Source organism: Cladophialophora yegresii (assembly GCF_000585515.1).
Source record: "Cladophialophora yegresii CBS 114405 chromosome Unknown aczIN-supercont1.1, whole genome shotgun sequence".
NCBI lineage: Eukaryota > Fungi > Ascomycota > Eurotiomycetes > Chaetothyriales > Herpotrichiellaceae > Cladophialophora > Cladophialophora yegresii.
In genome coordinates this window covers 5,053,886-5,068,297 of record NW_006913045.1, presented here as the reverse complement: position 1 = coordinate 5,068,297, position 14,412 = coordinate 5,053,886, and the positions used below count along the sequence as shown (strand labels likewise).

Genomic DNA, 14,412 nt, shown 5'->3' with positions numbered 1-14,412 from the left:
TGGGATGCTGCGAGGCGAACCGGATAGGTCCATGCACCACGACGAGTCTTTTAGATTATTCCAACGAACGAAGTTCCAGAAGTCGTATTGAATATCTATTCTAATATTACAGCCCGGCAAAAGAGTGACTGGATTGCGCAGTGAAAGAATGTCGCTCATGCCCCACGTGCTTCGTGGAGAATTGGACACGGTGGACTTAATCAGATCTGTGTTTATCGAAAATTCCAGATGGCGCCGAAGCGCAGCCGAGCAGACGGCGTCAATTGGTCTTTATCCGACTGCGAGCACGCCGTGAGGGCCTAAACAGTACAGACTACGTACTGCACACCGTAGAGCAATCTGATCAGATTCCATTTGATTCCAGTATGGAGCAAGTGATGACTTAGACATAGTACTGTGTAGAATTCACCGCCAGTAGAGAGTGCAAATCAAAGCCCAATAAGCTCTCTATGCCTGGGGTGCCAATGCAATCAATCGTGCTTCTTAAACACGACCAGTGCTGCGTATCGGGAAGCCACGAACAATTGGTCAGAGCCTAGAAAACAAACATGCAAACCTGAAGCAGAGCCAAAGGGTGGTGCAGAGTTTCAGGTTGCGCTGGTGTCAAACGACTCTCAAGCTGGCAGCAGCGACCGAATTAGGTTAGCCTAAAGGGACTTTCAGGTTGCTCTAGCCTTTCACTGCCTTACTCACAGCGCTGCGCTCTCACAAACCCCCAATCTCCCAACACCGGACGTTCAGATTCCCCTTCGATTTCCTTCCTCAATCTCTCATTCTTTCCGTGTGCCCGCTCCCTCAAGATCCATCAACAACAGCCTTTCCTTATTCCAATCATCACCCTCATCCCTCACAATGGCTACAGACGTAAGTGTTATCCCCGCTTCGAGGTTCCGTCTCAGCTCGTGCCTGTCCGACCTCATCGTCGAACTTCTCTTCGATAAGACATTGTGCTGACCCGAATGCGACATCTAGCGCGAAAGGTATAGCTGCCTATTCAGCCTCTCGGAATCCGCATCCATTGACAATCTACCAGTAAAACCTTCCTCGCCAGGCTCTGCGAGCAGGCTGAGCGCTACGATGAGATGGTCAACTACATGAAAGAGGTTGCCAACGTACGTCTGCACTTTGATGATGGTCTCGCAATACATTCATCTGACGCGTAGTAGCTGGGCGGTGAGCTGTCTGTTGATGAGCGAAACCTCCTCTCGGTTGCCTACAAGAACGTCGTCGGAACTAGGCGTGCCTCCTGGAGGATCATCTCTTCCATTGAGCAGAAAGAGGAATCCAAGGGCTCCGACAAGCATGTCGCTACCATCCGCGAGTACCGCCAAAAGATCGAGACCGAACTCGAGAAGGTCTGCCAAGATGTCCTTGATGTCCTGGACCAAGCCCTCATCCCAAAGGCCGAATCTGGAGAGTCCAAGGTGTTCTATCACAAGATGTGCGTATCTTCCCTCACCATGGAGACTTTGAAAAAATCTGACACCCTCAATAGGAAAGGAGACTACCACCGATATCTCGCCGAGTTCGCATCTGGTGAGAAGCGCAAGGTCGCAGCTACTGCCGCTCACGAGGCCTACAAGGTATGACAGTGGCACTCCACACAGTACGAGCACTAGAACTGACTTCCCCACCTTAGAATGCCACCGATGTTGCACAGACCGAACTCACTCCGACCCATCCTATCCGCCTTGGTCTTGCCCTCAACTTCAGCGTCTTCTACTACGAGATCCTCAACTCGCCTGATCGTGCCTGCCATCTTGCTAAGCAAGCCTTCGACGACGCCATCGCCGAGCTCGACTCGCTGTCTGAGGAATCGTACCGGGACAGCACGCTTATCATGCAGTTGCTCAGAGACAACTTGACCTTGTGGACGTCGTCTGATGGTGGTGAGGGTGATGCTGGCCCAGCTGGCGAAGCCTCCAAGGAGGAGAAGCCTGCTGAGACCGGTGCCCCTGCTGAGACCGCGGAGAAGACTGAGGCTGCTCCTGCTTCTTAAGAGGTGGCAATCAGGCAGCTGTGCACCTCTTACGCCTTTTGTCATTCTTGCTTACAACCGCCTCATGTTCTGATGGCAGGATATTGCTGAACTGGCAGTGCATCAGCATGGCTTGAAACGAGCACGGGTTCTCGGTATTGCACTGGTGGTGCGAAGTGATTTGTGCAACAGGGACAGATACAGCAGAGAGCGCTACGATGAAGGCCCTCGATGCGGACCACTACCTATTGCCCAGCTATGTCGAATGCTATCCCAAGGCATACATTGTTTTCTCTTGTTTTTGTCTCCTACGATACCACATAGCTTAGCTCAGGTGGGACTGATGAGTGGAGTTAGCAAGCGTGCGCGGGAACGGTCCACAATCACAGTTTGACAACTGAGATGATTCTCAAGTCACTCGGTCAGTCATTTCCACATTCTTTTACCCTTGACTTCTTCCTGTTTTCCCTGAATATCCAAGACTCGGCGAACATGTGACTTGAGTGGCGTCTGCCTTGGCAGGCGAAGCCGAATTTAGCACTCAAATTAGATTTCATTGGCGTTGATTTGATGGCAAAGTCATGACTTCATCTCCGGCTGCCTTCCGATTTCACCTCAACATGACACCCATCGTGATGAGGAAGTGAAATCCGTGCTCGGGTGTTGCCTGAATAGTGGTTGATAAATCCTCTCCCCTGAGTTAAGTGCATTTTTGACCAATTCTTTTGACCAATCCGGGCTACGTCATGCATCACCCGTTGGTCTTGCCTTCTCTTCACCTCGTGGTATTTGACTATTTTCCTGCGAGATGACAAGCTCTTGAGAGTCACTCTTTCATTCTTGCGGTTGTTCTTTACTGCGCTATCGACCACTACTGCTGCAAGCCACAGAAATCAGTGCAATTGGACACAAGTCAGAACACATATTGTTACTACCTGAAGGGACATTCACCCGGCTCCACCAGATATCTTACGGATCTTTTCCTCCCTCATCGAATCAACACGACGATGTCTAGCACGCGCTACATAACCGTCGGCGCGGTAACTTTGGGTGCCCTCCTCTACATTTGGCCCAAAGCATCACCGGGAGTGCCCGGGGCTCCTACCGCTGGTATGGGTCTGAAAACTACAGGCATGGAGAATGTCGAGAAAGCTTATGGAAGAGGTGGTGCCACTTCGACTCACACCAAGGCATATGGTGGCACGGTACAAGGACAAACGAACGACGGACCGACCAGGGAGGGTGCTTCGTCTGGCAACCCCAACGCTTACGAGCAAGAAGGTCTTGGGGACGATCAGCGAGCCTATCAACCCACCAAGCCAGAGCGAGCGTGGAACAAAACCATGTATGGCAGTGAGAAGGGAAAATGAAGGAGGATCCCGCCAACTCGGGTTATGGAATACACCTGGTTACACAGGAGTTGAGGGCCCGGTGTCAAAAAGCCTTTGAAATGATTCTCCGTCTGGGGAGCGAGCATACAGCTCTCATTATTAGTGGGAGCTGGACGCGCTCAACCTCAATGCATTGTACATAGCTCTTCTGCTCGGCGTTATCTTAAAAGGACCGGGTACAAGCTTTGGAAGGGTTCAGGATTCTTTCGATCGGCCTTCAGCCACAAAGTCTTCGTGAAAGACGATTGAATTCTAGGAAAAGTGGCTCTGTCGTATGGTTCATATTCACTCAAAGACCGTCGATAACACGATCGATAACTAGCCAAGCGTGTCTTCGGGGTCACCAAGTGCATGTCACAAACTTAACTAGTCAAAGACTTGGAAAAAGATTGGTCAACGGCATGGCTTGTCTGAGGCTTGTTGCGGCCTCGATTGTTCTGGTTGCAGAACGTGGGGGAAGAACTTCATCTGCGGCTGCATTCCCCAGAGTCAATCGTTTGCGCCACATCTCTGTCTCCAGGCAACCTTCTGCTTGACCCTCAAGCTTGCAGCAAAGCCAGCGCGACGTCTCTCAGGCTCTGTTATGCTGCAGGGAGCCATGAATTCTGCAACACGATAGCAAAAAGGGACGCCCCACCACCGATTTTACCAGTTAAAGTCATCAACGTGACTTAGACATGGCTCTGGGAATCCTCGAGGCCAAGGTTGAGCACGTCCCCGGGACAGTCTACGTGTATGAGAGCGAACAGCGACATACCGAGCTTCTCGAGAATGCTCAGCATTTGAAGAAAGACAAGACCGGTCGGTTCATCCTCGTACCTCAACCTTCGAATGACCCAAATGATCCCTTGGTTTGTCTCCTTCTACAGTACAGGCGAGGCGCCGTCACTGACGCAGCTGACAGAACTGGCCTCTCTGGCAACGCGACGTGATCCTCTCCATCCTATGCTTCGTTTCGTGTCTCGCGACTACAGCGTCTCCCTTACTGGCAGCCGATTCAGTAACCCTTGCCATTGTATTCAGGCGAACATTCCAAGATGCGGCTCTACTTACAGCCTATCACCTCTGCGGCGTGTGCGTAGCAGGATGGCTTTTCGTGGCATCGGCAAGAGTATGGGGTAAAAGGCATCTGTTTCTCTTCGGCGCACTGCTCATGATTGCAAGCTCGGCTTGGGGTGGCTCTGAACATGTCCGGCACAACTATGCCAGTTTGCTCTGGAGTCGTGTCTTCCAGGGTGTTGCCCTTGCGCCGTTCGAAACACTGGTCAATGCCTGCGTAGGTGACTTATACTACGTCCACGAGCGTGGTATCCGGATGGCTATCACGAACACGTGTCTGTTCGGCGGAGCTTTTCTGACTCCTGTCTTTGTGGGAATGATTTCTGCTCATATGGGCTGGCAATGGAGTGTAAGTCTATCTTCAGCATCTTTCCTGACACGGGTGGTGGCCCAGTCCCCTGCTGTCAACTCATAGTGCCGCCATAAAGTAAATGGTTACTGACCAAGCACTGCCAGTTCTTCTTCCTCGCCATCTTCATGGCACTCGGTTTCTTCCTACTGTTCTTCTTCGTGCCTGAGACGGCTTATCGACGCGCACATTCACTCGACCTCGATCTGCTTGCTGAAGGAGATTCTTCATCGGACGCCATTGGTCCAGCTCAAACATCGATAGCCAAGGATGAAGAGAAGCCTTTGCACTCCCAAAGGGTGGCTGAAAGCGTTCCGCGAAAGGATTCATACTTCAAAAGGCTTCTGCCTTTCAATGGCCGCAAGACCGACGAGTCTTTCTTCAAGCTCCTCTTGCGGCCATTTCCGCTCTTCTTACACCCAGCGGTGATTTGGGCTTGCTTGATCCAAGGCGTGATAATCGGGTGGACTGTCATGGTGGGGGTGATATTGTCACTCATCTTCCTAGGTCCGCCTCTGTTCTTCAACGAAGAGAAAGCCGGCAAGATGTACACCAGCGCCTTCATCGGCAGCATTCTTGGCCTCTTCGGCGCCGGCATTTACAGCGAAGTGGTCACGAGGTTCCTGACCAGAATCAACAAAGGGAAATATGAGCCAGAATTCCGCATCCTGTTGGTTTTGCCGACCTTGGTTTTCTCATGCATTGGCCTGTATGGCTTCGGCATCACGGCGAACGACGTGGCTCGATATGGCTGGATCGTGCCCGAGGTCTTTCTCGCTTTTATCATCGTCAGCATGGTTATGGGCTCGATAGCATCAGCGCAATACTTGCTCGACGCTCACCGCGACATCGCCGTGGAAGCATTCACGAACCTCATCATTTTTAAGAACATCTTCTCTTTCATACTGGCCTACCACGCTTACAATTGGGTCTTCGCAATCCGAATCAACAACCTCTTCATTATATTTGGCAGTATCGAGATCGCGATTTGTCTGCTCAGCGTACCAATGTACGTCTTTGGGAAGAGAAACCGAGAGTTCTTCAATCGGCACGACTTGTTGAAAATGGCGAGGCTGAGATAGTGCTCGTCGCACTCACGTGTTTGATGACCTGCATGTCTATATAGAATTCCCGCTGCATAATGATCAATCTACGGTCAATCAGTGTCGATCTCTAATCACCCATGCACGCCATGTCAACCAGGGGCCCCTTGTCCTCCACAATTTCTCGCTTAACGGCAGCAAGCTTTTGGCTTTAGATTCGGTGGGCCATCTCCGGGGCGGCTCGTGACCAGGGCTTCCCTGCTCTTTGCCTGTTCCCAATGGGACAGGAGACAACAAAAGATCGGAACAGCAGGCGCGTCCTGTCATTTTCACTTTGCCACTCTTCAATCTCGTGCTGTCAATGGCATTGGTGATGCAATCACTGCAGCGCGCGTATCACTTTGAAATGCGTTGCTTTTCCCTGAAACCGCTTGACTGGGCGTGGCGTCCAAAGCGCCCGCGCTCGGAAATTACGACTTCGGCTCTGTGATGGCGGCGACGATCTCAGGAGAAGCGACCCGGACCGTGGACGTTCACGCATTCTGCCCCAAGCGAGAAAGGGTCTCGTGGTCTCGTCACGATCCCCACGGCAATTCTCTCTAGTGTACGCTTTTCACTTCGAAATAATTCGTAAAGTGTTCGCGCTGCGACCTTGAGGACGACTGAGCGACGCACACGCGCACGATCGATCCCAGCGACATGCCGAGCAGCAGCATCGGCAGCCGACAACGCCTCATTCGCGACACAAGAGCACAAACATGACTGAACTTACGCCGAGCACGCTCTGTAGCGCGTGCCAGCTGATTTTCCAAGAGAGTATTGTCTCCAGGACGGACTCGACGGGAGAAGTCCGCCACCATGGTCTGGAAGAACTCGCGTCGCGCGCGAGCCAATGCCACCTGTGCCTGACGGTATTCATGTCCATCGACCCGGACGCCTACCAGACATTCCGGAGTAAAGGGTCGGCCGTCAACTCGGTGGGGTTCGCGTGCATCTCACCCATCGCGAGAGACCAAGCGCGATTGAAGTTTCGCTACGTGAAACCCGCAAAGGCGCCGACGTCGCCGGAGGAGAATAAGGAGAACAGAGGTCCGACACCGAGTAGTAATGATTCAAAGGCGAGTCTGCTGTTGAATTGGGAGGAGAGCACAGGGTTGGTGGTCGAGTTGATTCTGATGAATCCGAAATGTGAGTCTTGGGCGATCTCTGGTTGGCACAACGATGTAGATCCCCTCTGTGACGGCGACTGACTGAATTCATGACAGACGCTGTTGAACCTGGCGTGCGCACAATCGACGCCAGATCCGTCAGCACAGCATCGCAAGAGACCCTCGAACTCGCCAAGCAATGGATTCAAGACTGCACCTTCAACCACATGAAATGCTCTGTCTCGGCACACCCAGACGCGTCGGCTTGGAAGCCGACGCATCTCCTGGACGTCTCCGTGAAGGGCGCCCGGGGTGTTCCGGGCCTGAAACTCGTGGACAGCATGTTCGTCGACCCGTTGAGCGAGTACGTTACCCTGAGCCATTGTTGGGGGAAAACGAAGACGATTCGACTGCACAAGGGCACGCTTTCCGCGCTAAGGCAGGGCGTCAGCTTGAGTAGCCTGCCCAAGACGTTTGCAGAGGCGGCGTCCGTGGCCGACAAGCTGGGATTCCGCTACCTCTGGATCGACGCGCTCTGTATCCGGCAAGATAGCGAGGCGGACGTGCTGGCAGCGATGGGTCAGATGCACAGGGTGTATTCCGAGGCGACGCTAAATATTGCGGCCACGTCCTCGAGGGACGATGCGGCGGGCCTCGTCAACACGCGCAACGTGGCTGCTCTGCAACCGTGCATCGTCTCGGTCCATGGCAGCCTCGGCGTCGACGAGGGCATGTACAAGATCCTGCGCTCCACACTCTGGCACGATCTGGTGGACGCGTCTCCTCTGTCGAAACGGGCCTGGGCGTTCCAGGAGCGGTGTCTCGCCAAGCGCACCCTGCACTTCACGCGCAACGAAGTCTTCTGGGAGTGCCAGCAAATGTGCTGCTCCGAGGTGTTCCCCAAGGGTCTGCCGGCGACCACGCGCCTGCCCTCGTCGCAGGAGCACGAAGAGTTCTTCAGCAAGCGGATCCACCACCAACGGCACGGCAACTGGCACCAGCTGGTCAAGATGTACTCGCCCAAGCGGCTCACGTACGCGTCGGACAAACTGCTGGCCCTCACGGGGCTGGCAAAGCAGTACATGGCGCGGAACCGGCTCCACGCGGCCGACTACCTCGTCGGCATTTGGAAGCCGCAATTACCACACGCATTACTCTGGCGGGTGGAGCAGGGGCGGCGACCGACAAAGTACCGCGCCCCGACGTGGACGTGGGCGTCCATCGACGGCGCGGTGCGGTACCCGGAACCGGCGACCTCGCAGCGCGAGACGTGCATCGAGATCATCGACCTGGACGTAAAGTATCATCCGACGGGCGACAATTTCGGCATCGTCGAGAGCGGAGCCAAGATGAAAGTTCGCGGGTTCATGGCCCGGGGCCTCCTGCGACGGACGCACGACTACTGGGGCCGCACGCCGTGCGTGGTGCAATGCACTAAAGCCCAGGTGGAGCTCGAGAATGCGAGTTTCGACGATCGCCTGCCCAAGCTGAGCGACGCCAGCTCGGGCATGTTGTGCGAGATGCTCGAGATTTATCTCCTCCCTGTGATCGACGTGGTCGATCGCGTCGAGGGCTTGCTGTTGTGCGCGACGATGAAGAAAGGCGAGTTCCGGCGGATCGGGTGTTTCGATGTCTCGACGTACGATCAGGTCAATTGGGATCGGTTCCGCAGTGTCATGAAGGGCGACGCCGAGATGCACAATTATCTGGAGCGGCTGGACCATGCCAATGGGTACTGGTTTGCCAGTGATTATACATATACGATTAATGTCGTCTGAGCGAAGGGCGATGGTGAAGGGAGCAACTATGGATACTATGGCTTTCAGCCATAGGATGAACGGTACCACTCGACGAGAAGTGTTGCGGAGGAGCCTTGGAAGCTGGAAAGGAAGCCCTGTATAATGTTGATGGTATGTAGTGATGGTGCACGACGTCAAGGAATGTCCCGCGAGTGAGATCGATCTCCTATATATGTACAGTATAGCATGAATAATACGTCCCTGCAGTTCTGATACTATCAAACTGGATCGACCTTAGTCACCTAACACGGTTCGTGCTCTATCTGATTACGGAGTACGGAGTATGCCGTCGCAATCAGGCTACGATGAGGCGCTGCTCAATAACGGTCGATCGCTCAGCTTCATTTATGTCGAGACCTTGCTAAATCCATAAAAGTATGGGGTGAACAATGGCTGAGCTCGCATGGTTGTCCGGGGCTCCTAGGAAAGGAAGGCGTTATATCGTCCCTTGCGGCACCTGACAGTACCCGGGGAATATACTGTCGACCAATCCAGAGCCCGTGTGGCGTCCATGTCAGCCAGCCCTTTTGCAGTTGCGAGTGATTGGGTTTCCGGTTTCCGTCTCCCGTGTGCTTACAAGCCGAATACGATGTGTCGCGTCTACACAGTACACAGTGCATTGGACAAAGTGACAATGTGGACTGTACTCACAATGCTGAGCCCCTCCAGGTGCTTGATGGAGATGGCTCAAAATACAAAAGGCAGGCAGGTCAGAGACAAATACAGAGACGGTAGACGATGGACGGGTGGTTGCATCAGGAGCTTCGGCACTCCACAATCCTGCATCTTGTGGCTTCGAGACTGGCATGGACCAGCGATGTGAGTACCAAGTGTCAGGGCCAGATCGAGCCAGCTCGTCGGGGTCAAGGACGCGCAGAGCATATGTTCCCCGCGAAGTATATCTATCCGCGCAGAACTCTGTTCCGTTTCTGTTGCACTTAGATCACCGAACTGTCACTTCTTATTTACTCTGCTTGATATCCACAGTACGAGTATTTACTCTGTCCTCGGTCGGAAAAGCGGAGAATCTCGCAGGATATTACGTGTACGCAGCCCACACCATGCATCGTCAGCTCATCCTCGCCGCCTCCACCCTGCTGGTGGGTTTCGCGGCGGCGCAAACCGCAGGGACGTTGCCTTCGTGTATGTGATTATACCCCTCTTCTTTGCTTTGATCATTGTGTACTCCGTACTGTGTGATCATCGCTGACGCCGTCGATATGCTGTAGGTGCCAACGACTGCGTCACCAGCTTGCTCCCAGCCAGCTGCAACCTTGCTCCAGACTGTTAGTTCCTAGCCAGAACGATGACATGTACGAACCGCATCGTTGACGAGGCCATAACGTGCACAGGCATCTGCCACGCCGAGTCCTTCCTCGATAACATCGGGTGCTGCGTCTTCCAGGCGTGTGACGCTGCAGGCCAGCAGGCCGCGCTGGCGTATGCGCACAGCATCTGCGATCCCGTGTCTGCGTCGTCACTGTTGGTATGTGCCCCTTGCTTGCTTCTCCTCTTGATATATATGTACAGTATTTGCAGCACCAGCCGCGCCATGCCATTCACACAGATCGCATCTTGTGTGCGCGCGGATCGGGTCCAACGACACATCGCACACCTCGACATCGCTGACACACATTATCTACCCACAGCCCGCCTCCGCCACCTGCACCTCCACCTCGACCGCAAGCAGTGGTAGTGGTACCGCCACAGCAGCCAGCTCAAGCACGACGAGTACCCCAGGGAGCGCCGCCAGTGCCTCTTCCGCCATCTCCTCGAGCGCCGCCAGCGCCTCTTCCGCCGCCTCCTCGAGGCTTTCCAGCGCCAGTTCCTCTGCGGCCTCGGCTGCGTCCTCGGCCGCGTCTTCCGCTTCTAGCGCTGCCAGTGCTGCGACGGCGAGCGCGAGCCCTACCGGTGCTGCGAACCAGTTGGCAGTCGGATTTGGTGCCATGGGAGCGGGTATGCTGGGCTTGGCGGCGCTGTTGTGAGCTGATGGTAATAAAGAGCTCGAGATATATATACTGAAACGAGCAGAGGTTGGAATAGTTGAGATGTCGCGTCGCTCGAAGCTGTCGTGCTCGATCTATTCCATACACTCGTTGCGTGATCTCTTTATATACAGATGATCAATTGCCAGTTTGATATCACAACGCAGTTGTGGTGCTTATTGTACAATTTTCCCGCATTCCCAACCTTTGTACTGTACAAAAAGCCGCTGCCCTAACTCTTCCCACTGGACAGACTGCTATTCATCATGTGTAGCGCTCCATAGTAGTGGTAGTCAGGACCACACTCCCCCTCCTGATCGGCTAATCCTCTCCATCGTCCTCGAATTCCCTCCTCCGTGCCAGCGCCTTCGCAACCTCGCGGCCCTCGTCCTTCAACACCGTCCACAGATACCCCCAGAACAACATGTCCATCAGCGCGGCCGTAAACGTCACGCGGTTCGCGAGCAGTGGAAACCCCGACAGACTGCTCGAGGGGACGGACCGGTTTGTCCCCGCCTGCGAGTGGAACAAGTATATCCACGCCACCAGCCCGGACGACGCCAGCACATGCAGCCCCGCGAGCGACAACCAGCGCGACTGCGCCGTGAGCAGCGTGTGCACTTCTTCGCCGTAGCGTCGAGGGGATGACGTCGTTGCAGGGCCCGAGGAGGGGGAGGAGACCTTCCCGCTGGAGGCAGACGAAGAGAGGGAGAGCGACGGCAGCGTCAAGTCCCCCGCGAACAGGAAGATCATGACTGCGTACCCGACCAGAACCACGGCGAGGAGCGCGCAGAGCTCACGTTCGGCGTGCATGTTGGCCGTCCCGTGGCCCGTAATCAGGCTGCTTAGGCGATGACTTGTGCTGATCCTGCTGCTGCCCGGGCCGGCGTCGTGCAGTCCTGGTTGTGGTTCGGGTGCGTACGAGGCGGGGCGCAGAGACATGCTCTCGCCGAGGAGCCATATCGGGGTGGAGGAGAGGAGCTGTGAGGGGGAAGTGACGAGGTAGTAGGCGAATGTGAGGCACGTGAGGGAGTGGGTGCGCAGGAGGAGGGTGGAGGATAGGAGCGGCATTGTTGGTGTCGGTCGTGCAACAGGGAGACGGAAAAGTGTGTCGAACAAGGGACTCCTGTAGGTATGTGGTACTGTACGGAGTAGCAAGGTTAAATGATGGCCGTAGGATGACGAGTGGCAACGAGGCTGCGGCCTGCCACTTGCTGGGGGGTCCAGGCTTCCTGGGGACAGGGGTTTTCCAGTGCGCTCTTCCTGCCTCAATGCTATTTCATTTGCATCTCCTCCGTCCCACACCCAAGAATCACGGACTACCGACGGAGAATAGATGGGGTATCCAGCACACTACTGCGTTACCCTCTGCCTTTTGATGTGGTGTATGGGAGCTGGGATTGGGCGACTCTGCACTTCTTCCCTGCCGTATGCGGTAACATCTCTTTCCGGTTACTCGTATCCATTGCACCCCGCTTGAGTTACAATGTCGTCGTGCCTCGATCTTACGCAAGGAGTCCCAACGTCCAGCTCGTCGTTGGTGCTCTCTGCTTCCATGGCTGTGCTACAAAAGAGGCCATGACTAATCAATCTACAGGGCTGTCCACCAGGCACCTATGCACATCGTCCAACACAGAGCAGACCCCACATGGGACACTGACACGACTGGAAGTCTACCGAGGCTAAGCAGCCGAGAGTCTTGGCTGGAGGAGGGATATATACCTATGGTGCCGAGTAGAGCGCCGCGTCCTTCGAACGTCTGTAGACGCACCTTGAACGCCTGATCTGCGCCAGTACGAGTACTGTTGCTGGATCTGCTACTACAGGGCTATCAGAGCAATATGCAGCCTTACACTAACAACGGACCCGTCGATACCGACGTGGACTTCGATACGAGCCATGTCAAGGGCAAGACTGCCGTCGTCACGGGAGGTACGTTCACATACTCCGAGTAATGCCCCGATGCTGATATTCCGAATCAGGAGCCAATGGCATTGGTGAAGCATATGTCCGTGCCTTGACGAAAGCCGGGTAAGATGAGACGTCCAGTATGCCCTTGGAAAAGGTATTGATACGCGACATCAGAGCCTTCGTCGTGATTGCAGACCTTGACACCGAAAAAGGCACAAGGCTCGAGAAGGAGTTTGGCGGGTGAGCAGCCGAAGGTCCCCCACCATGCCATCGGTCCAGCACTGATGGTTTCGATGTAGCTCCGCCAAGTTCGTCAAGACCAACGTCACTGTCTGGGCTGATCAACTAGCCGCATTCAAGACGGCAATCTCGTCGGGTCCTTCTGGAAGAGTGGACATTGTCGTGGCCAACGCTGGCATCAGCGGCGCAGATTCGGTCTTTTTCAACAACGGTAGGTAGAAAGGGAGATGAGACGCCATTTTTCTGATGATACCTGGCACAGTCGACGCCGAAGAGCCCGAAGAACCAAAGTTGAACATCATCAACGTCAATCTGATCGGCGTGCTGTACACAATCAAGCTAGCCCTCCATTATTTCCGTCGACAGAATGCGCTGAACAAAGACAAACCCCTGGACCAGGTGCTCGTGTTGCAGGGCAGTCTGGCGGGATATCTTGACCTGGCCGGAGCAGTTCAGTACATCGCCTCCAAGTTCGGTCTGCGCGGCATCCTGCGATCTCTTCGCCGGACAGAGCATGTGCACAATATTCGCGTGAACTATATTGGACCATGGTAAGGAGAGTAGTCTGCTTGTGCTTCGCCACGACTAACACCCTCATCCAGGTTCGTCGAGACCAAAATCTTGAGCAAGCCGGTTGTTCAACACTTGACGGGCCAAGGGATCTCATTCGCTACCGTGGAGGATGCCGCTCAATGCCTGATGAGGATCGTATCTGACCCCAGCGTTAACGGTACAGAAAGCGTGCCTCACAACATGCGGCCACCCTGGTTGACACAAAAGCAGGTCGAGCATTCGCCATTGTGACGCGAGACGTCGCGCCCCGTGGGTATGTGGATATCAACTTCGACGACTACGAACCGGACACGTTACTGGGCAAGCTGCAAGGTACAGTGGCTGGTGGCAGCGACCATCGCACAGCAGTAAGTCTCCCCAGTCGGTCCAGGCCCGTTTGACAAAAGACTGATGCAATCTGTTACAGCTGAAGCCCGAGGACCAGAAAACCAAGACCCAGTGGTCAGAGTCGGCAGCCAACTGATAGCCACTGTCGCGTGAGGCGATCGACCGATGATATATATCGTACACTACCGGCCATGATTCAGCCTCCAATCGCATGGCCAAGGTGTTCGTCCCGACTATGGTGCAAAAATTTATCCTTTTGAGGCTTCCTGCCAATCAATCAATATTCCACATATATGCTTGTCTCCAAGTCTCGATCTTTCGTCATATTGATGCCACCATAAGTTGCTCCGGTTCGTCCAAAGTATGGAGAGGGTTCGTGAACATAACAGCCAACGTATTATGATGATCTCAGTGGCTACGGTTCGTCCAAAGCATGAGCAGGGTCCGTGAACAGAACAGCGAACATACTACGGTGGTCTGGGTGGATGCAGCTTGCGCCAAGCATGGCCCACTAAATTCCTTTGTAACGGAAGGGCGCACATTACTTGTGATTGGCACACTTAAAAATAGCCATGCACCAATAGACGCGGGGAATGATCGCCTCCCCAG

At 54.4% G+C, this 14,412-nt stretch overlaps 7 protein-coding genes across 7 annotated transcripts; 6 read left to right on the top strand and 1 right to left on the bottom strand.

Annotated features, from left to right (window-relative positions):
- Positions 1 to 852: 852 nt before the first annotated feature.
- Positions 853 to 1,999, top strand: A1O7_01828 (14-3-3 family protein; the record flags this gene model as incomplete). The annotated part of the gene is made up of 6 exons (XM_007755864.1): positions 853 to 864; positions 973 to 980; positions 1,034 to 1,112; positions 1,167 to 1,441; positions 1,496 to 1,583; positions 1,640 to 1,999. The coding sequence occupies 6 exons, from the start codon at positions 853 to 855 to the stop codon at positions 1,997 to 1,999; spliced, it is 822 nt and encodes a 273-aa protein (XP_007754054.1).
- Positions 2,000 to 2,985: 986 nt separating this feature from the next.
- Positions 2,986 to 3,348, top strand: A1O7_01827 (uncharacterized protein; the record flags this gene model as incomplete). The annotated part of the gene is made up of 1 exon (XM_007755863.1): positions 2,986 to 3,348. The coding sequence occupies one exon, from the start codon at positions 2,986 to 2,988 to the stop codon at positions 3,346 to 3,348; it is 363 nt and encodes a 120-aa protein (XP_007754053.1).
- Positions 3,349 to 4,046: 698 nt separating this feature from the next.
- A1O7_01826 (uncharacterized protein) lies at positions 4,047 to 5,859 on the top strand (the record flags this gene model as incomplete). The annotated part of the gene is made up of 3 exons (XM_007755862.1): positions 4,047 to 4,220; positions 4,274 to 4,777; positions 4,885 to 5,859. The coding sequence occupies 3 exons, from the start codon at positions 4,047 to 4,049 to the stop codon at positions 5,857 to 5,859; spliced, it is 1,653 nt and encodes a 550-aa protein (XP_007754052.1).
- A 719-nt stretch (positions 5,860 to 6,578) lies between these two features.
- Positions 6,579 to 8,746, top strand: A1O7_01825 (uncharacterized protein; the record flags this gene model as incomplete). The annotated part of the gene is made up of 2 exons (XM_007755861.1): positions 6,579 to 7,008; positions 7,086 to 8,746. The coding sequence occupies 2 exons, from the start codon at positions 6,579 to 6,581 to the stop codon at positions 8,744 to 8,746; spliced, it is 2,091 nt and encodes a 696-aa protein (XP_007754051.1).
- Positions 8,747 to 9,998: 1,252 nt separating this feature from the next.
- On the top strand, positions 9,999 to 10,253 carry A1O7_01824 (uncharacterized protein; the record flags this gene model as incomplete). Its single annotated transcript, XM_007755860.1, has 2 exons — positions 9,999 to 10,053; positions 10,120 to 10,253. Coding segments are annotated over 2 exons (189 nt in total), but the record flags the coding sequence as incomplete, so codon positions are not given.
- Positions 10,254 to 11,073: 820 nt separating this feature from the next.
- On the bottom strand, positions 11,074 to 11,823 carry A1O7_01823 (uncharacterized protein; the record flags this gene model as incomplete). The annotated part of the gene is made up of 1 exon (XM_007755859.1): positions 11,074 to 11,823. The coding sequence occupies one exon, from the start codon at positions 11,821 to 11,823 to the stop codon at positions 11,074 to 11,076; it is 750 nt and encodes a 249-aa protein (XP_007754049.1).
- Positions 11,824 to 12,593: 770 nt separating this feature from the next.
- On the top strand, positions 12,594 to 13,939 carry A1O7_01822 (uncharacterized protein; the record flags this gene model as incomplete). The annotated part of the gene is made up of 8 exons (XM_007755858.1): positions 12,594 to 12,684; positions 12,735 to 12,783; positions 12,838 to 12,903; positions 12,963 to 13,114; positions 13,166 to 13,454; positions 13,506 to 13,633; positions 13,687 to 13,823; positions 13,883 to 13,939. 8 exons carry the CDS (start codon positions 12,594 to 12,596, stop codon positions 13,937 to 13,939), a joined length of 969 nt encoding a protein of 322 aa, XP_007754048.1.
- Positions 13,940 to 14,412: the final 473 nt, after the last annotated feature.